The sequence below is a fragment of the Drosophila pseudoobscura genome, chromosome X (genome assembly GCF_009870125.1).
Source record: "Drosophila pseudoobscura strain MV-25-SWS-2005 chromosome X, UCI_Dpse_MV25, whole genome shotgun sequence".
NCBI lineage: Eukaryota > Metazoa > Arthropoda > Insecta > Diptera > Drosophilidae > Drosophila > Drosophila pseudoobscura.
In genome coordinates, this window is record NC_046683.1 from 2,213,077 (window position 1) to 2,232,462 (window position 19,386).

General features: G+C 50.8%; 5 protein-coding genes across 11 annotated transcripts; 2 read left to right on the plus strand and 3 right to left on the minus strand.

The window, feature by feature from the left end:
* Positions 1–40: 40 nt before the first annotated feature.
* On the plus strand, positions 41–3,341 carry LOC4815791 (zinc finger and BTB domain-containing protein 14-like). 2 transcript variants are annotated; one of them, XM_001355668.4, is made up of 2 exons: positions 41–180; positions 250–3,341. In XM_001355668.4, the coding sequence occupies exon 2, from the start codon at positions 519–521 to the stop codon at positions 2,544–2,546; it is 2,028 nt and encodes a 675-aa protein (XP_001355704.4). In that variant the 5' UTR covers positions 41–180; positions 250–518; the 3' UTR covers positions 2,547–3,341. The 2 variants fall into 2 exon arrangements, with proteins under 2 accessions (XP_001355704.4, XP_033240718.1); XM_033384827.1 differs by having other exon boundaries at positions 88–180; positions 229–3,341.
* LOC4815595 (dnaJ homolog subfamily C member 25 homolog) lies at positions 2,911–4,759 on the minus strand. The gene has a single exon (XM_001355667.4). The coding sequence runs from the start codon at positions 4,460–4,462 to the stop codon at positions 3,461–3,463; it is 1,002 nt and encodes a 333-aa protein (XP_001355703.1). The 5' UTR covers positions 4,463–4,759; the 3' UTR covers positions 2,911–3,460.
* Positions 4,760–5,583: 824 nt separating this feature from the next.
* LOC4815594 (UPF0454 protein C12orf49 homolog) lies at positions 5,584–7,134 on the plus strand. 2 transcript variants are annotated; one of them, XM_001355666.4, is made up of 2 exons: positions 5,584–6,040; positions 6,101–7,134. In XM_001355666.4, exons 1-2 carry the CDS (start codon positions 5,936–5,938, stop codon positions 6,644–6,646), a joined length of 651 nt encoding a protein of 216 aa, XP_001355702.2. In that variant the 5' UTR covers positions 5,584–5,935; the 3' UTR covers positions 6,647–7,134. The 2 variants fall into 2 exon arrangements, with proteins under 2 accessions (XP_001355702.2, XP_015041367.1); XM_015185881.2 differs by having other exon boundaries at positions 5,585–6,040; positions 6,098–7,134.
* On the minus strand, positions 6,964–8,599 carry LOC4815446 (probable isoaspartyl peptidase/L-asparaginase GA20639). The gene has a single exon (XM_001355665.4). It carries the CDS (start codon positions 8,106–8,108, stop codon positions 7,131–7,133), a length of 978 nt encoding a protein of 325 aa, XP_001355701.2. The 5' UTR covers positions 8,109–8,599; the 3' UTR covers positions 6,964–7,130.
* A 416-nt stretch (positions 8,600–9,015) lies between these two features.
* Positions 9,016–10,447, minus strand: LOC6902294 (uncharacterized). Of its 5 annotated transcripts, none has more exons than XM_015185877.2 (2): positions 9,948–10,447; positions 9,016–9,889 (listed from the first exon to the last, which is right to left on the minus strand). In XM_015185877.2, the coding sequence occupies exon 2, from the start codon at positions 9,869–9,871 to the stop codon at positions 9,275–9,277; it is 597 nt and encodes a 198-aa protein (XP_015041363.1). In that variant the 5' UTR covers positions 9,872–9,889; positions 9,948–10,447; the 3' UTR covers positions 9,016–9,274. The 5 variants fall into 5 exon arrangements, with proteins under 5 accessions (XP_015041363.1, XP_002133821.1, XP_015041365.1 ...); XM_002133785.3 differs by having other exon boundaries at positions 9,016–9,871; positions 9,948–10,446; XM_015185879.2 differs by having other exon boundaries at positions 9,016–9,876; positions 9,948–10,446.
* Positions 10,448–19,386: the final 8,939 nt, after the last annotated feature.

Genomic DNA, 19,386 nt, shown 5'->3' on the forward strand with positions numbered 1-19,386 from the left:
CCGTTTTGTGTGCCGCCATCTTGAATCGCAGCCGCATTTCTAGAACAATTGTGTGAGGAAATAAAACTAAAAAAGAATAGTCTCCACAAAAAGCGTTGAGACACGCACACGCATCACAGTTCAAAAATCAGAAAGCGGCTTTTGTCAGGCTCAAGACAGCGACTCCTTTAAGCCTTTGCTGTAAGTGTGTGGTTGGAGCAGACTCTTTTGATTGAAATGTCGTTTAAGATTGCTGTTGCTGATTTGCAGGATCAACCTGGAGGATGTGAACTCGGACTTGGCCTTTTTTCTCAGCAAGAACGATGAGCCCGGCCACCGCTCCAATTACAACCATTACGGGTTGCCGCAGCCCATCTGGATTGTGGACAAGATTCGCTTTGTCTCCAGAGAATCCAGAGCAGCACAAGTAATCATGTGCCGACTATCACGGTCTTAATAAGCTGATCTGATCATCTTTGCCATCGTTTTAATAATTTTGTTCTCATCGGCGATGCTGAAGCGGGCTAGACGCGTTTCTTATGCATGCTGCTGCACCGAAGTGCTTTGGCTGCTGCGATACCCACTTATCGATGTATCGCGTCTGCAGAAGACCATCGAGCAGCAGGTACATGCAAATCGCAAACGCTCATCGCTATATGAGAAAAAAAGCAACAGCAGAGGTGTTTGGATTGGAATTGCGTTTTTGTGTAAAATTGCATTTGGCAATTAATTGTTGCTATAATAAGCTAATGGCGAACAATATGGAGTCACGTGTCGTGGACCTGGACTTGGCCTGTCTGATCTGCCTGAACGAGGAGCCCGGCCACAGCTCCATTTATAGCCATGATTTGGAGCCTCCGCACACCCTGATTGCGGACAAGATCCGGTGTTGCACCACCCTGCAACTGGAGAGTTTACAAATACAGCGATGGCCGGACAAAATCTGTGAACAGTGCCACAGTGAACTGGGCGTCGCCTATCGCTTCTATGAGAAATGCGTGCTGATAGAGAAGCTATTCCTGACTGCCACAAGCAGCGCGCTTCTCGTCGACGTCGACGAATTGGCCAAGAACCAGCAGCTGAAACTGGATTTAGAACAGCACCACGTCAAGCTGCCATCCAGCTTGAAAATCAAACGCATCGAAGTGGATGCAGACATTCCTCTGGCAAGTCGAACGGTGGTGGGTTCAGTGTCAGCATCGTCCAGGGCAAGTACTGCACCAACCACAGTGCCTGGGTCAACATTGACCACAGCAGCGACAGGTGCAGGTTCAGCTGCAGCGGCCACAACAGCTGCTGCAAATCTTCCTGTCACTAAGGTTGAGTACTTTGAGGAAGACGAGGACGAGGACACAGACTCACTCGGCCTGATGCCGGATGCCTCCGATTCACTGGTCATGTCGCTGGACACCCTCATAGAGACGGTGCCCATCAAGGAACAGCCAGCCGAGGAAATGTCGTCTGATGAGGAAGACAAGAAGATGGTAGTCCCCCAACCCTGGGACGAGGACCCCCCGACCCCAGAGCATGCCTATGAGATCGAAACGCCACTAACTAAGGAGAGTGAGGGGGAGTCACAGGAGTTGCCACCACCGCCTCCGCCCCCACCGATTCGGACGGCGAATGCACGCGCCCTCAACACGATCCAACGATGCAATATAAGCAAACGCACTTACAAACGCGTCACACCCATCTTTAAGAGGGAGATCGACGACGACGGCTACGTGCTTTTCGATAGCCAACAGATAGCCATTCCGGAGACGCGTCGTCACGCAGAGCGTGCGCGCAAGATCTGCCATGTGTGCGGGAACACCTACAAGTATCAGCATGCCCTCAATGCGCACATGCGTCGCCATAACAACGAGCGTCCCTATCCGTGCGAGGTCTGCCAGAAGGCTTTCATATCGAACGTGGAGCTGCGCCGACATATGCGTGTCCATACCGGGCAAAAGCCCTATGGGTGTCGCTACTGCGACCGCCGATTCTCCGACTTTGGCAGCAGCAAAAAGCACGAGCGTATCCACACAGGCGAGCGTCCGTATGTGTGCGAGGTGTGCCACAAGGGCTTCGCCTACGCCCACGTGCTGTCCGTGCACCGGCGCACCCACACCGGCAAGAAGCAGTTCCAGTGCACGCAGTGCGACAAGGGATTCACCAAGAAGAGCTACCTGGCCGCCCACATGGATCAGCACAACGGCGTCATTGCGGCCGCCCCAGCGGTCAAGCGGCCCGCGGCCACACGCAAGGTGCAAAAGAGGCATGCCGTCCCGGAGACATTGTCCATCGGCCATTTGATGCTTGGGGAGCCGGCTCCCAAGGTGCTGGAGGAATGCATTGTCACCCATGATTTCATGTTCAACGAGGAGGACGAGTGCGACGCCGACGATCACGATATGGAGGCGGCGGAGGAAGAGGACCTGGAGCTGGACGATCCAGATCAAGACCCAGAGCACGATGACTTCGACGATGTCTATCACCAGGGTGTGCGCTCCGTCCCCTACGCGCTCGTCGGGAATCTTCTGGACTCTGAGGAGTTCGCTGACGATTCCAAATATCTTATTGACTAGTATTAGTATACGGCCTCGGCCCCGCCCCGCCCACTCTCGCCCACCCTGCTACCACCCGCACACGCACCCGCACCCGCACCCGCACCCTAGTCGTTTTGTGGTAGAGAATGCGAATGAGATGGAGATTGCTCTAGCAGCTGTATAAACACACACTTGTATGGCTGAAGCGAAGCAAAAAGAGAAGCTGGCCCTGAATATGTGCTACAAGAAGAATAACATGTGCCGTGCCACGGCATCCAATTCGGGGGCCGCGTCAGCATTAGCATCGCAGAAGAACAACTGTGCAAATCCACAAGAGTTCCGTTGGACATGTGTGTTGGACACAGACAGTAATCTCTATCTATTGTAGTTTTATTACATTCTCACATTCACATTTAACATTCAGCGTAGATTTGCTATAACTATAAGAGAAGAACCTGAACGGGTGCTGGGGCAGGGGCAGGGGCCAGGGGTCTCCGTGCCGGAGAAGGGTTAATTGTTCTAAAAATATTATAGTGCTCATCGTAGCCGCTATCCACTGTACCGCTATACCACTGTACCGCTGTACCGTGCTGAGATGGCACAAAACTGAAGTTTTTGGCCACGTTCTTGAACCGGTTTGACTGTATGTTTCTGCGGCTGCGGCTACGGCAGCGGCTGTGCTGTGTGGCCTGTGGCGGGGTCAACGCCACAAATTATGGAACGATACATTATTAAGTTATTTGTTAGGCTAATGCAAAATCTAACTTCTCTTCGCCCTAGACATTGAAAATGTTCGTAAAAAAATATATATATGTATATGTATGTATGTAAAAACGAGTGTTGGTTGCTTGGGGGGAGGAGGGTGGGGAATTTTGGGGGTCGGTCGGGTTACAGATGGAACAATAAAACTTGAACATCGGTGTGGCGTGTGTGTGGGATCTGGGCTATGCTGGCTAATCCTCGAAGGTGATGCGTCCGGGGCCATGGTTCTTCATGTAGCGCCTGTAGGCCTTGTAGCGTGGATTCTCCGCCAGCTTCTTCTTCATCTCCTCGTCCTGTTCGGCCTTCCACGCCTCGAAGTTGTCGCGCTTCCACAGCTCCAGATGCAGATACTCCTCGATCTGTTTGTCGTCCTGCGCATTGAACTGATGCTGGCCCATCTTCAAGTAGCGCCGCACCAGATATAGCTTCTGATCGCGTCCGTACGGCTGCTTGAGGATCGTGTAGCGCCAAAACCACTGGCCATGCCACACGATGAACGAGAGAATCGTGTAGGGGCAGATGAGCAGCTGCACCCAGAGGACGTCCCACAGCGTGGGCTTTGCGTAGCCGCCCTGCACGTCCATCTTCTCCTCGATGACCTTGCGTATGATGCGCTCCAGCTCCTCCTTCTGGTCGGTCTTGGACATGCGGTTCTTGCCCTTCTTCTGGATGCGTTCCTGGATCTCGTCGCGGGCAATGTCCAGCGCCTGGTTGCGGTACTTGGGCACCGTGGCAAAGTACTTGATGGCCGAGTCGTAGCGCTGCCAGCCGGAATAGTACTGTATCACCGAAATAATTGTCAGCACCACCACGATCACAATGCGCACATCCACCTTAGGCGCCACGCGGCGGCGGTAGTAGCGATAGTAATGCGCATAGTACGCATCCGGGTTGTCCAGCATATAGTCGTAGTCATTGCGCGACTCCTCGTCGCGCAGGATCTCGTATGCAGTGGCTATTAGCTTGAACTGCTCCTCCGCGAGGGCCTTGGCCTCGACGCCGCGATGCAGATCCGGATGATACTTGCGCGCCAGCAAGCGGTAGGCCTTGCCAATCTCCGACTTGGACGACTCACGTGTCACGCCGAGCACATCGTAGCAGTCCTCCTTGCCGCAGTACAGACCCTCGAGCAGGCCCAGACACAGCGTTGGCAGCGCCACCAGGGCCAACAGACAGGCAGCTTGGATACGCATCTTGGCAGGTTATGGCGCTGCTGTGAGGTGCGGTGGGTGTGGGTTGCAGCGGTGGCAGCAAATACTCGGCAACAGCTGTTTGCGGCTGTGGTGAGTGTAGAGCGGAGCGGCAACGTCTCGTCGCCGACTGGGGAGCAACTAGTGAGCCCGCTCGTTTTGGTGGGCACGTTGGCGCTGGCCGTTGTTTGTGCCGCTTGCAGGTTAGAACTTTCCCTCCTACGGCTTTAAGCCCGCTCAAGTTGAGACCAAAACGAAAACGTATAAATTTTGCTAGGGATGGATATCGATATAGTATTTAAGCTGATATTTAAGCTCAATTGAGCTAGTTCAGGATTAGGTTCCCGTTCTTTAAAAGAAAGCCTTAACTAAATTATATCTGTACCTCTGCCGCATAATTGACTAATGTAAAAAGACAATTTTTTTGTCGAAAAGCAAACACACATCTGAAATTTCAAATGAGGTGAGTGAATTTTTTGTTCAATTCAACTAGTTCACCGATAAGTTAGTCGATTACTAACGCTCAATTTGAGGGACTTCGACTAAAATGCTGAAATTCTGTGTAGCATTATAGAATTAAAATCTGGTAATGAAAACCAGAATAATAATAGCCTATTTAATAATCACACAATAAGTTTCTGCAGACTGCGAACAGAGCGTCGTATGAATGAAAGTCCAAGAAGAAACCGCCAAAAAGCAGTGTGTGGTCCGGACCGTCTTGCGTGCTAAGCGTAGACTATACTAATCTATCGAAAAGGATAACACGAAGAAACTCAAGATGTCCCAAAGATGTTGGGAGTTCCTCCCAAAGACTAAAGAAAATTGTGCCGATTTTTCATTTTGATTTTTGTGCCTTGCTACTGGCAACATTGATAGCATGCAAAGTAAATATCGATACTATCGGTAGCCCAGCACCTCAATTGTGTGCAGCTTTCTAGACTTTGTAGATTTATTGATTGGATAAAATGATGTGGGCAGGGCTTGTGTCTAGGGCTAGAATCGAGTCATATTCTACGGAATAAAAAAATCAATGAATATAGAACTTGAATTCGTCAGTATATTTACGGTATATTTTTAAAATGAGACGGTATATTTTGGTATATTTCTGAGGGTCGGACGGTATATTTTAACGATAAGTCCGCGGCCGCACTGGTCACACTGGTCTGCAGCAAAACAAAAGAGAAAGAACACAAATTCTGTAAAATTTAAATTATTTAATCTGTAAATACAGTTGGAAGTTGCAACAGTGGGCTAATTGTTTTGGCCACAGGACGAATACCACGTGCCACAGCAGCATAAACAGCGGAATAGCGGAGCAGCTGAACCCAATGCGCATGCAGGGTGCGGGCCAGTGGAGAGCTGTCGCAGTGCAGCAGCAAGCGGAGGAAGCCGAGCAGGCGGCGTCACAGTGGGCCCTCCCACTCTGGTAGCGGGGCTGGGCTGGCTATGCTGCTGGGATGCGGTCACTAGCATACGATGTGGCCAGCCGCACTTACACGCCTGCTGAGAAGACGCATCATATACATAATTCTTGTGCTGCTGCTGCTTATGTGCATTATCTGGGGCAACCTTTTGGATCGAGTGAGTGGCACTAGAACAGTCTGGACAGTGGAAAACTAATCTCGTAAAGTTCCGTAGCAGGGCGCCTTTAGTGGTCTGCACTATGACGACTTTGAGGTGCAGCGCACGCGCCCGCTCCTCTGGACGCAGCAGCTTTTGGCGCCAGAACAGCACATCAATCGTACTCGGGACACGGAACTGCGGTGCCGCAACTCGGTGCAGGGCCGCCAACTGCTCACCGACGAGCGCGGCTTTGTGTGCCTGCGAGAGCAGGCCCTCCCCAGCGGCTGCTGCAACCTGGAGATGCCCGGAATCGGCTACTATAGCTGTCGCACCTGCAACGCCACCACCAGCTGCTGCCGCCTGTACGAGTACTGCGTGTCTTGTTGCCTGCATCCCGACAAGCAGCCACTCCTCGAACGGGTGCTGCAGTCAGCCCACACACCCAAATACATCTATGCCAGTGTGGCAGATCACTTCGAGCTGTGTCTCGTCAAGTGCCGCACCAACTCGCACTCTGTGGAGCACGAGAACAAGTACCGCGACGGTAAAGCCAAGCACTGCTACGGCATCACCGAGGCTCACGAGTCGCAGCGTGACGTGGCCCCCCCGGCTGTCCACAGCTAGCTAACACAACGATTATAGCACGTCCGAAGGTGCTCTTTCTTTCTCCTGCCCCTAAGCTAAGTCAGACATAGCTTCACGTTGAGATTTCTTGTACTCCGCATCCGCCCCAAAGGACTTTGACGGAGTGGACACAGATAAATGAGCTTTACCTCCAACTAGAAATATAACTAGAACTAGAAAAAAGGCTTGCAGTATTGGTAATGGACCTGGGCCTGCCGCAAAGCACAGCTACCTGTCCGGACCTGACTGTGGGATCTGGGGACCTGCCCTCTTCGCCCGCATATAGAACAAACAAAAAGCAACAAAATGTAATGCAATCATGGATAGCATTTACGTACGTACGAGTTATATTATAGCATAACTTTGTATGCTGCTTTCTTGTAACTTAGATCGTAGATTCGTAACTTAAGTAATTTATTCACGTGTAGTTCTGCTTTCTTTTTAGAAGAATGTGTGAGCCATTAAATGAGAACCATTCAAGTGCCTAAGAGAGCGGCTCCTGGTGTACCACCTGGCCCTCGATGCCGTAGAAGATGGTGTCGTCCTGTATGTAGCCCCAGGCCATGCGTTGCGATGTAAAGCTGATGCCCAGATCCCCGGCATGGCCCACAACGATGGCGCCGCCCGTGCCACCGATGCGTCTGGTCATCTCGCGACACTCCTGGTCTGCCGCCGCCTGGGCGGACATGCCCTTGTGCTCGATGGCGGCCAGGATGCGCTGGGCCAGATTGTATCGCATGATTGTCTCGCCATGGCCGGTGGTGGAAACGCCGCCCCTGGCGTTGTCCGCATAGGTGCCGCTGCCCAGGATGGGCGTGTCGCCAATGCGACCGGGCCACTTGCCCGTGATGCCGCCGGTTGAGGTGCCGACAACAATTTGGCCATCCTGGTCCATGGCCACAGCGCCCACCGTCTCTCCGCTGGGGTCGGTCTTCTGCTCAGCGGCCAGCTCTGTGCGGGCGAAGAAGGGATCCTTGCCCTGGCTCAGCTGCTCCTTGAATTGTTGCAGCGTGAAGCGGGCCCCCTCCGTGACCAAGGCGTTCGCTGGCAGCCGCTCGCTGCCCGTGGACAGGGCCAGCTCCTGGGCCGCCTCGCCGCCGATGAACGTGTGCCGCTGTTTCTCCATGAGACGACGCGCCACCGTGATCGGGTGCATCACGTCCCGCAGCAGAGTGACGCAGCCGGCGCGCAGATCCCGCCCTTCCATTAGACTGGCCTCCATCTCCACCTGCCCGTCGGTGTTCAAGCAGGAGCCGTAGCCGGCATTGAAGTTCTCGTCCAGCTCCATGCTGCGCACCGCCGTCTCGACGGCGTCCAGGGCGCTGCCCTTCGCCCCACTGGCCGGCACCAGGCTGCCCCAAGCACAGCGCAGCGCCTCCTTGATGCCCTTGAACTTGCCAGCGATGCGCGAGTCCGGAATGTCCCCGGCTCCTCCGTGTATCAGCAGCACTGGGCGTGGCATTTTCTCAGCTCTTTGTTCTCGTCGGTGTTGCTGCTATCTCGAGCAATTGAAGAGTGAGGCTCCGCTTGCTGGGGTAGCACTGCGCTCTGTTTTTATGGTTGCTTCTTTGTTATTCTCTCGCCAGAGGGACGCGACGACAGAGCGACTATCAGTTGCTCTCACTCTCGCCCTCACTATGCAGACGTACACGAAGTGGTGGTTAGTTCGATCCATGGCCTAGGGCCGCGTAAGGGCATACAGAAATCGACTCGTCGAGAACCTGTTTTCTTTCCTTGTTGATCTGCTGCCTGCCTGCACTCCGATAAGGCGCATAATAATCATCTTTGGACTGTGTGCGTGCCGTGTGTGTGTGTGCGTGTTTTATGGCACATGTTGATATGGATATACTACTCGTTCTCCCACTTGTACTTGCACTCGTACTTTGTTGTGTGGATGGATGTGTGTCTGTCTGAGGGACGGACAGGTCTAGTCTTAGCCCCATTGTGCAGATTTTCCTTTAGAAGAACAGGCCTCGTTCTCGTAAAATATGATGAGCACGTACTACACGGATGTGCGTACATATATCTATCATGTAAAAGCGTTTACAATATACATATGTATGTATGTACGTACCCCTTATAATAAGTTAAGATATATACATATGTACATATAGTATAATGATTATATGCACTCCAAACACTATATTTCTGATGAGCATGTTTATAATTAAAGCGATTGGTAGCTCCTCTTGCCGAAGATCAGCTTTGGCCGTGATCAAAGATGGATAAGGCTGTGGGAAAAGCCCGATTGGTAACTTGGGCCGGAGCATCTCGGACCTCAGGAAGGTAGTAGCATTCTTTACTATATCAAACAGTACGCGGATGTGGACTAAAGTGCAACGATACTCCAAACGTGGACTGGGAATGCATGATCTCATAAGTGAGAACTAGGTCTCTACAATTAGGAACTAGTTCGCAGTACGGCTTTAATAAATCAACGACACCAAATCTGACTGTGATTGTGATTTTGTTTTCGTGTTAGTTCGTGTAAGTTCGTGTGCCTGTTGCAGGTATCTACATTGGGACGATTGTTGCAGACGATTTGTGCAAACGATTGTTGCAATCGACTCTTTCGTGTGTGAAGTGTGACTTGTTAGTGTACTTCTTGTGCTTTTGTGCTTTTGTGCTTTACTTTTGTGCTCTGTTTGCCGGTTCTTGTTTCTGATACGCGTCGATACGATCCTCCAGGAAATCAATCTCCCGCCACATGTCCGAGGCCAAGCTCCAGTTTGGTGGCTTATCGGCATTCACAATTTCCATCAGGTATTTCAAGCGCTTCACATCCTTGTTATGGGCGCTCTCTTTGAGCGTTTCCTCCATCGGGGGTATTGGGGGTATTGGTGGTATCGGGGGAATCTGCCGTGGCCTGAACGAAGCCACGGCCTTTGGCTTTGGAATCTTCAATTCCTTGCCGACCGGTGTTGCTTGGCAGGCCTTCTCGTTGGCCAAAGGCGGGGGAATAGTCCCTGCGACCAATGCGCGAGCAGTGATGAAACGTTCTTTGGGTACAATAAGGAAGTTCTTCGGCTGGCTGGCCCGCTTCACGCCACGGCGTATCATGCTCAGCTGGTCCTTGCCGGTGATAATTTTGGGACGCGTTGGCACCCGACTGGGAGCCACGCAGATCTGAATCCCGGTCTGGGTGCCTACCGACAGCTTCCCATCGGACGGCCGACCGGCCGCGACTGCAGCGGGCACCCTTGAAATGCGATTCTTTGGTGCCATCTTTTCTGTGGCAGATCTCTTAGGTCTCTAAACATCACGTCACTCCAATTGCAAGATTACTTACGTAATTACTTACAGGGATCGAATCAGAGGACGGCCTTGATCGGTTCGGTTGGGTTCAGTTCGGTTGAGTTCCGTTCGGGATCGGAACTTTGGCCAAGAAGAAAAAAAAACCAGCAATAAGCAAAAGCAATGTTTTGTTTTCGAAACTCGGTTTAATGCTCAATTCGATTTAAAGGAACGACTCAATAATCATAAACTAATGGTAATGTCAACGCCTGCCTTTGGCTTCGGTTTATAGAGAAATCAAATAATTAACCTGTAGGGCTACCTCGTAGGGTTGTCAACTGCGGCTTACGTCCGATTTAATTGCCAGATTTATGCAAGCGGCAGATCAGAGCAGCCTTCAACTTTTAATTGCAGTTCAAGTGGCGGGAATCGCCTGTTACCATATGAATGCCTTTGCTCACGGCTATGACACGGGTAGTGGGTAGTGGGTAGTGGTTCCTGGGTCCAGAGGCCAGGGTCCCGGCTGCGCTTGTCTTGCCTTGTGTCTTGCTTAATCAGTTGATACGCAATCTCCGCCCTCCAACACCCCCTCCTCCTCCTCCTACCCCTCCCCATCCCCCTCCACTCGGTTCCATTCCCATGCGCATCCACATGGCCAAGCACTTCTCTTTGGAGCCTTTGGCCATGCGTTGGGCGGGGGCGGGGTCGGGGGGGGGTCTTTGTGCATATTTAAACAAGGAGCCGGCTGCAGGGTGGGGGCGGGTGTGTTTTCGGCCAAGTCTCTTCTGTCAGTTGGCCTGCATTTGACGAATTTTCACGCGTCACGCATTTGCAGTGACCTCAAGGCTTCAGCAGCTGCCTGCCTGCCTGCTGTGCCACAATGTTCACACGAGACGAGTTCTCACGAACCATTCATGATTGTTAAAGCAAAGCTTGGTAAATGTTGAACAGCACACATTTTGGCCCATGTGCAGGCTTGATCGTGTGCCGGCTGAACGCATAAACGCCGCTGGGGCTCGACTTGTCTTGTTGCTGCTGCTGCTGCTGGCCCCATTCTGATGGAGCCTGCTGTTTAATCAGCGAGTTGGAGGGGCAGAGGCAGAGGCAGGGCATGGTCACAGGACTGGGCGACGAATGAAGGCATCTTAGTTGGTTCTATCAACTCCATTGGCCTCCTCATTTGGTGGCCGGCGCCGGCATGCATGTACTTATGTCGACATGTGCATATACATATTTGCATATGTCCGACTGCTCCTTCCATGCGACAGGCACAGCGCCTGCTACAGCCCCTGCTACAGCCCCTGCTACAGCCCCTGCTACAGCCGTGGCTGGGTGGGGCTGGGTGTGTGTTCCGTATGCCAACGATTTCCATGCTCCACTTGCAATGCGCTAAACTTCCGTTGATGTTCCCGCTCCGTGTCGGTGTCCGTGTCAGTGCCCTCGTCCCTCGTAGCCCCAGTCGTGGCCCCAGTCGTAGCCAATCTAAATCAAACTACAAACAGGCATGGAGTCACGCACGCCTAACAGGAGGCAGCAGAGGGCATTGGGCGCTGGGCGCTGGGCGCTGGGCACTGGGCATTGGCCACTGAGGGACGGGACCTACTTATGAGCAGGAACCCATGTGGTGCAACGACAAACAGCGCCAGGTACCGTTACCAGCCACAGCTGTAACCACAGGGCACACGTTTGTTTGGTTCACGGAACGGAACCCAAGACAATGGAGGGACGAGTAAAACAACGAAATTAACCACCAGAACTTGACCCATAAAGTGTCTGCATTTCTCATTTCTCATTTCTCATTTGTAGAATTTATTGATTAAGTGCTGGTTAACTTAAGTGTTGCTAAATACTGCTTTGTGCAGTCTGTAAATTTCAATGATGGACGTATGTATGTGCTCGGCTTATGGCATAATTATTATTGGGTTCAAGTCTTCTTTTCAATGATCCTGTGGCCTAAGTACCTTTTAGTGCAGTTTGGCATTTGGTTTGTGTTTTGGGGTTGGGGTTGGGGCGGTCTCCGCAAAAGCCCTGTCATTAACAGGCTATTATTATTGTTGGATCAGGGTTATATGGGTGTATTTGTACTCGTATTTGGGTGTAATTCATTACCATGCAATTTTGTGGTGCCTGATGCTGTTCGGCAATGTTTTTGTCAAATCAATTCTGCATAAATATATGGCGTTGACATTTGGAAAGCTGTTTTATTTGGCTATTCACTGGATGCGGATTCGAGTGACGGAATACCCTGAAAATAGTGGTGTGTATGCTTCTAGCTTCTAGCAGTGGAAAGCGGAAATAGTTGTATGTACAAAACGATGAATGCAGTTCAGTTTCAGGCACGGGATAGGGAAATATCAGCTGGGAAAGCAGTTCAGTACAGTTGGGAAGAACAGTTCTGGGCAGCTGGTGGATGATGAGTGCGGCAAGCAGTTCAAATCAGCAAATTACCCGTTTGACAGCGTTAAACTTCTTGCAAACCAGCGTTAAGCAGTCAGATGACCAGTGCAAAAATGTTTGATATACACTGCTTAACCATTTTTGAAATTTGAATGTGAATTGTGGATATTTTGGGCACAACACAGGGTACTCCCCAGTTCGATTGCCGATTGTTGCACACTCCATTTAAATGTCGAGTGCGTGCATACCAAATGTTTGCATCCGTAATGAATTATATAGCCGCTGACCAGCCCCTGCCGTCGGGCGCCACAATGCCAATTTGTCAAAAAGCAAGGCCTAAACGGAACCAAAACCAGAACTACGGATATACATACATAGGGGGCCATATGCATATGCATGTGCATGTGCATATGGAAATGTGGTAGAGGTATTGTTTTGGATTATTACGATTGAATATTCTGATATGTTTTGAGCGGCTTTATAGGACTTTATATGTAGGTCGAGGCTAGCGCGATAGCTATTATCTACTACTTGATTTCTAAGAAATGAAATTGGTTTTCCTGTGGAAAGAGGTGCATCTGTTTAACAGAGAGTGTGGAACCCCCGGAACCCCCGGAACCCCCGAAACCCCTACTTTTGTTGGTTGTATTTTAAAGAATTCCATTCTCGTAACTGCTGAAACAATAATTCAATAAGCTACGCAATCGATAGTGTTTCCTGTATTTGAATTGCATTTCTGTTGTTGTTTTGTTTTCTTTGCAATACCCTTGCCAATCAGAGTATAGATCATTTCGGAAGTCTCGGGATCGGATCAACACAGCTTTGGGCTGGCTGGGATACGTACAATCCGAGGCGAGGGCTTTCGAGTGGTTGCCAAGGAAACACTCCATGAGGGCCTGAGAGCACGAGAGCAAAGGGTATTCGAAGCCTCGGCTATCCATTGTGGAAATCCTTTCTTGTTTTATAATTACGAGTATTTTCGTGTTCGAATGTAATTTGCATTTTCAATTAGAGCTGTTCAGGGGTGCATACACACACACACACACACACGCACACCTGGATGCGGAAAATGTGGGGAAATTTGATTTACAAATATTATTGTTGCTGGGGTTTTTCTTTCTTTTTTTCAGCTGGATTTTCAGGGTATAGGATGCCGCAGATTACACTCCACCCCTCTGTCCAGCCCCTCATTTGGGGCTGAATATGAAATCTTTATTGATGAAATTGATAGAGTGTTTCGGGGGCTTGTCGCTGGCAGTCGGAGAGTAGAAGAGTAGGAGAGGGAGGGCTGCGTTTAGGCCTATTGCCAAATTCGAATTCGAGAGTGGTTTTCAGTGTTCGGGTTCAATTAAATTGCATTTAGCGGACACGGCAGATGCCACAGTGATTCCAAGTCAATTACAATTGTCCTCTGCACTCTGACCTTCGCCCCCACCCCCATCCCCTTCCCCTTGGAACGCATCAATATGTCATTCGGGGGGCGCTCTTTAAGGCCAACTTTAAAACGAAATCAGGTTCGAGGCTCAGTCTTGAATCTGTCACAATTAATACCCCCCCCCAAACGACGTACGCGGGACCCCACCCCCCAGATGTTGTCTCATTTACACCGGAAGTGGGGATGGGGGTGGATTTGCCTCTGAAGCGTGTAAAAGTTTGCAGCGCCCCTCCACAGCCCCCTCTCATTGTCAACATCATGTTGGGGCGAGGAGACAAGAGAGAGAGAGAGAGAGAGAGAGAGAGAGAGAGAGAGAGAGAGGAAGGCAGAGGATGGCTGCCATTAAAGCCATGTTAATCGATTTTCTGTTGCCTTACACGCGCCGTGCCATGCTACGCCGCGGCTGAGCTGTTGCTGACACAGGCACATGCCGCACGGAGTCCGACCCCCTTGCCCCCCGCACCCAGGGCACGCTTTAAACGTCGCAAAGTAGAAAATAATCAGCATGGCCCCAAGTGTTTCAGGTGACGCCCCGAGCTCCCCTCGGATGGGTGTGGCCCAATAGGCCCCCATGCTAATCGGCCGGAGGTGGAGGCTGGAATGTATCTTCGGGTGGGGATAGTAAATGAGCGGAAGAGATTTCGTTTGTCAAACTATAAAATTCGTTGGGCCCAAGGCTGATGATTTATTGCTGCCAATTTGGGGACAAACCCCCCCCTCCCCCGCCACAAAAAGATGCGTTAACTATTACTTTTACACCCAGGCAGCTGAAAAATAATTTCAAGCCAAGTTCCCCAAGTATTTCGCCAAGAAATCCTCGGCAGATACATGGCCATCGGGGGGGCCTGCGGGGTATGCTGGAAAATCTGTGCTGAATATCCAACTGGTGGCAATCCATTAAATGTTTCATGTTCATGAGTGAAACTATAAACCGCTGACAGGAACAATCTTTCAGTACGTTACTTCTTTACTCCGTTACTCTTCCCTCCCCCTGCCACCTGCCACCAGCCACCTGCCCCTTCGTGTGAGTCATTTCCCTGTGCCGGCCTCATTTCCATGACTCCGCACCAGAAGCGGTAGGGAAGTGTATTTCAGCAACTTTTCTGATCATATGTTTCGCCAAGTGTTTGATTTAATGTAGAGTCAACTTTAGAGCCCAAGCAACTTCAGCTCGAGTCTGCCTGCCTCCCCAATGGATGTGTGTGCCTGGTGTCTGGTTCTTTCTACACGTACGCACATTTTGCAAACTGCACTAAATTAAGGTAACTCTCCATGTGGTGCACCCTCGCCATGCACCACCACAACTCTGGGTCTGGGTCTGGCTCTCGCTCTGCCACTGCCCTTGCCCCTGCCTCTCAGCATGCCTTCATGCCTCACGCCTTCCGGCCACGTTCTGGCTCTCTCTGTTTAAAGTGTTTGCAGCATTACTGCTGGCTGTTGGCTGTTGGCTGCCGGCTGCCGGTTGCCCGGCTAAGCCAAAAAACTAACTTACACCTAACTAAATGACAAAGTTTTCCGAGTGAGGAGCGAGGAGTGAGAATCCTCCCCCTACAACATGGCAGTACTGGCAGAGCGGTAATATAAGGTAAACATTTCTTTCTATGCTCTATGCATATGCAAGGCGAGGCGGGGAGCAGCCTGGATGAGTTCCGTGCCCCAGTCCGAGTGTACAAGTGTTACCTGTGTGTGAGTGTGTGTGTGCAACAGCTACCACAGGGACGCCAAAAGGCACGCGCTACACACATGGAAGGGGGCCCCCCTTAGGGGAGCATGCTCAAATGTTGAATGCTGTTTGGTGGGTGGCTTTCCATTCACGGTACTTCTACAGGACACGGGTATAATCATTCTGTATTGGCTTGGCTGATGAATAGATCTAGCATGAGGTCCCCAAAATCACCATCAGGGATACAATTAAGCGACACGGATCAGCTCAGGGTTCTACGAGGGTTTCTCAGCGAGGTGTGCCCCTCTAGCGGGTATCAACCATGTCTCAACAATCTCAACCAGTCCCCCTTTTACTTGTGTGTTTTTTGTTCCTTTTCTTTTCTATTCCCTTTTTTGTTATGCTTTTTGTCGGTGGCTACTACTTTTGCCACTACTTTAACCGCATAAACGAATGCCCGTAGCAGGTGCATTTGCGGGGGGCAGGAGGCAGGGGGATAGGAGGCCGTACAGGTGTGTGTGTGTGAGTGTGTGGACGTGCCAGTTACCGTGTTACCACTGTACGAGTAGCCCTCTGCCCTCACTCTCCGTTTTTGGCATGGCGTTGGTGTCAGGCAACAGAGGATGGCCATGTTTTGGTTTTTTGTTATGTGCGCCACACACACGACACGACACACACACACACACAAACACAGAAATGTATATGTATAAGTGTATGTATTAACCCCTTGTTGCAACAGCCATTTTTACACATTTACAAGTTGCCACTTTATGTTGCATAATATGACCAGATGGCACCTGACTTTCTTTTTTTCGTATCTCTTCTCGCCCTTTGAATGGTTGAGTCCAGGGGTCGGGGGTCGAGTAATTCAATAATTACGCTCTTGACATCATATTCGTGTGACACTTTTTGCATTTGTATGCATGCACGTGTGTATCTGTGTGGGCCTTTGGTGCTGTGTGTGTGTGTGTGGGATGTGGTAACGAGCGGCTTGAGAGTTGTGGCTGGAAAAGTCACACGCCGCTTAACAATAAACCCAACCCACTGCCTTTTGTCCCTCTCCCACATTGCAAATACATCTAAAGGCAAACACACACACACATACATATACAAGTCACACACAGATACAGGCAAGTGACATTGCGGTTGATACCAAAGAGCAAGCGGCTCCATGTAGAAAGAATGATAGAAATGGAGGCTAACAAAAGGAAAAGGCATAACCTTCGGAAGATACTCTCGAAGATACTCCATCCAGAAAGGCAGATTCAAAATTAATGCACTTGGATCATGAATAATATATGTGGCCATTTCTCCAATTTCACCAATTTCTCCAATTAAAAGTCAATGAAAACATATTTCCATATAAGTTTGTAACGATATTATTTTCTACATTTATTGAAAGTTTACTTATTAAACCGATTGACAGATAATTTGATCAATTTTGAACTGAAATCAGATTAAAATAAGTAAATTTGCCTCTTTATACTCGTAGTATAGTTTAGGTAGGCTCCTGGCTTATGCTCCTGGTCCTCCTTAGAGGTCGCTTCAGGACTGGCCGGCAAAGGCTCCTGTTTGTCGTTTTCTTGCTCGTTTTCTCCCTCTGCATGTTTGAGAGCCATGGGCTCTATGCAGTGGTTCAGTGTGTAAGAGCGAACTTGTTTTAGGTCCTGATCGGTCAGAAAGGAATTCACACCGCGGTACGAGACGCACTCGCGCCAGACGACCGAGACGGTGAGCCACATAAAGATGATGTCAACAAGAGCCAGGACTGTGGCGACTATGGAGCTTCCTTTGGAGGAGGACCACCATAGCGTGTTGGCGAACGAGACAATCGGCAGCAGGAAGCCCCAAAGCATAGCGGGCAACACGACACCCGAGGTGCTTCGCAAGGCCGCACTTGCCACCGAGATGATCGAGAGTGCGGTAATGTTGACGCAGGATATCCGGAAGATGGCATTGTAGGAGCTGACCACGGTGAGGTCGGCCAAGTCAATCTTCAAGTAGGGACAAAAGGCGTCGATGGCGAACGCAGCAGCCAGCACGAGGAAGACTATGCCCACCTTCGGGCCCATCACACGGCCCAGGATGGCGAGGAAAATGGACCAGCAGAGCAGCGACAGCAGCAGGCAGCTAGACAGCAGCAGCGCAGTGTTCTCCCACAGGCAGGCGCAGGCGAGCAGAGCGACGGTCAGCAGCACCAGCGCCAAGTCGATAATCGCCGCTTGGTGGCGGAACAGACGCATCTGACAAACCACCTTTTCCACCAGCTCGAGGACCTGCTCCTCTCTCTGGCTCTCCTCGGACAGAGACTGGCTGGAGGGAGTCGGTATGACCTCCTCTAGACTGACCTCCCCGTGAGCAATGGCAGCGTAGCTGTTGGCCAACAGTTTCTCAAGATTCTCCTCCTTCAGCTGGAGCACCTTCTCGGCCTTCAGCAGTCTGGCTTTCCAGTAATCGCTAGTCCTCCTGTGACGTCTCTGGGTAGAGCGTGCGATCGGAGGCACAGTCTGGGGCTCCAACTTGTTCATCTCCTTAAGGCATAAACAAATGATAGATGTTTACGATGTGTATGACATATGTGTTGAAACTTCATTTCAAAAACAATTCAAACCAAGCGACGCCTTGAAGCAAATGCCATCGATGCGATGTGGATACTTGATGACCGCAGGGTCTTCGTGGGCGCCAGGAGGGTGCTCGTTCTGGGCCCCTAGCAGAGGCAGGCAATCCCCCAAAGTGCCATAAACTGTGCTAACTGGCAATCGATGACTGGAGAACATAAATCACAATAGCATCGGGCGTCTAGCGTTCGGCGTTCGGCGTACGGCGTACGGCGTACGGCTGTCCGGCTGTCCGGCGGTCGGCTGGCGCCATATGTGGCTCGCTAGAGACCCCAAAAGTGTGACCGGGTTCACCGAACACACCGTAAAGGACACGACCACACTCGATTCAACTTGCAAATTGCATTTATGCATTATTCAGAGCAGTTAGCGTGCCAGTGGATGGAGGAGCAGCAGCCAAAAGCACAATTTGCAACTTTTGCCAACGATATCAACTATGTATTTAAAACAGAAATTAGACACGGCACCAACAGAAGCAGGAGGCGGAGTAGCAGCAGCAAGAGCAGCAGCAGGAGCAACAGCCAGTGTGCAGGAGCAGGAGCAGAATCAGAATCAGGAGCGGAGTGAGGCGGCGGCAGTAAGAGCCAAACAATGCTGACAATGCGCGCCCAAAGGGCGGCGAAAAAATCACAAAACTTTTACAATTTCAAGCGGGGTAAAAAACGTGCAACGCGTCAAAGGGAACACGCGAGCTGGCTGCTGCTCCTGCTGTGTTTCTGCATGGGGGCTGGGGCGGGGGCGTAGGTGTGCCCTGGCCATGCCCACGGAACATACGCACACCACATAGACACTCGTGGGAGCGGAGTGGAGCGGAGCGGAGGGGGGGGGGGGGGGGGACAGAGGACAGGGGACAGCAGGCGAATTGCTTAAAGCGCGACAAACAACATCCGCCACCATTGTCGCCACTCGTATGTGCTCGACTCGCGCCAGTGTTGAGCAATTCCACGTGGAACTAGTTCGGTATGAACAGATAGTAAATAGCCATGAACTTTTTTTTAGACGCCGTTAAAGATACAGATACAGATAGTCCTGTGCCTTTTCGAGATCACTTTAAGCTAAGGCATAGAAACAGGAAATGAACCTATGGCATTATACTCTCGAATACTACCATGAGAGCCATGAGACAGATATCTGGAGTGCCCAAGAAGATACTGCACATACTGCTATCTTTTATCACTTTTTCTCATATTCAAATTGGTATGATGTACCTTTCTTTCTTTGGGTCTTCATCGATTCTCGGAACCTCTTGGAGTTGCCCAACACTGGCCGGCCGAGAGCTACGCTACCGAAAGGAAAAGGAGTGAGAGAGAAAGGGGGACAGATGAGTGTTTGTTACCTCTGTCCGTTGTGCGTCGTCGTTCTGTTCGTTTTGCAAAAGTTTTGTTTTTCGGAA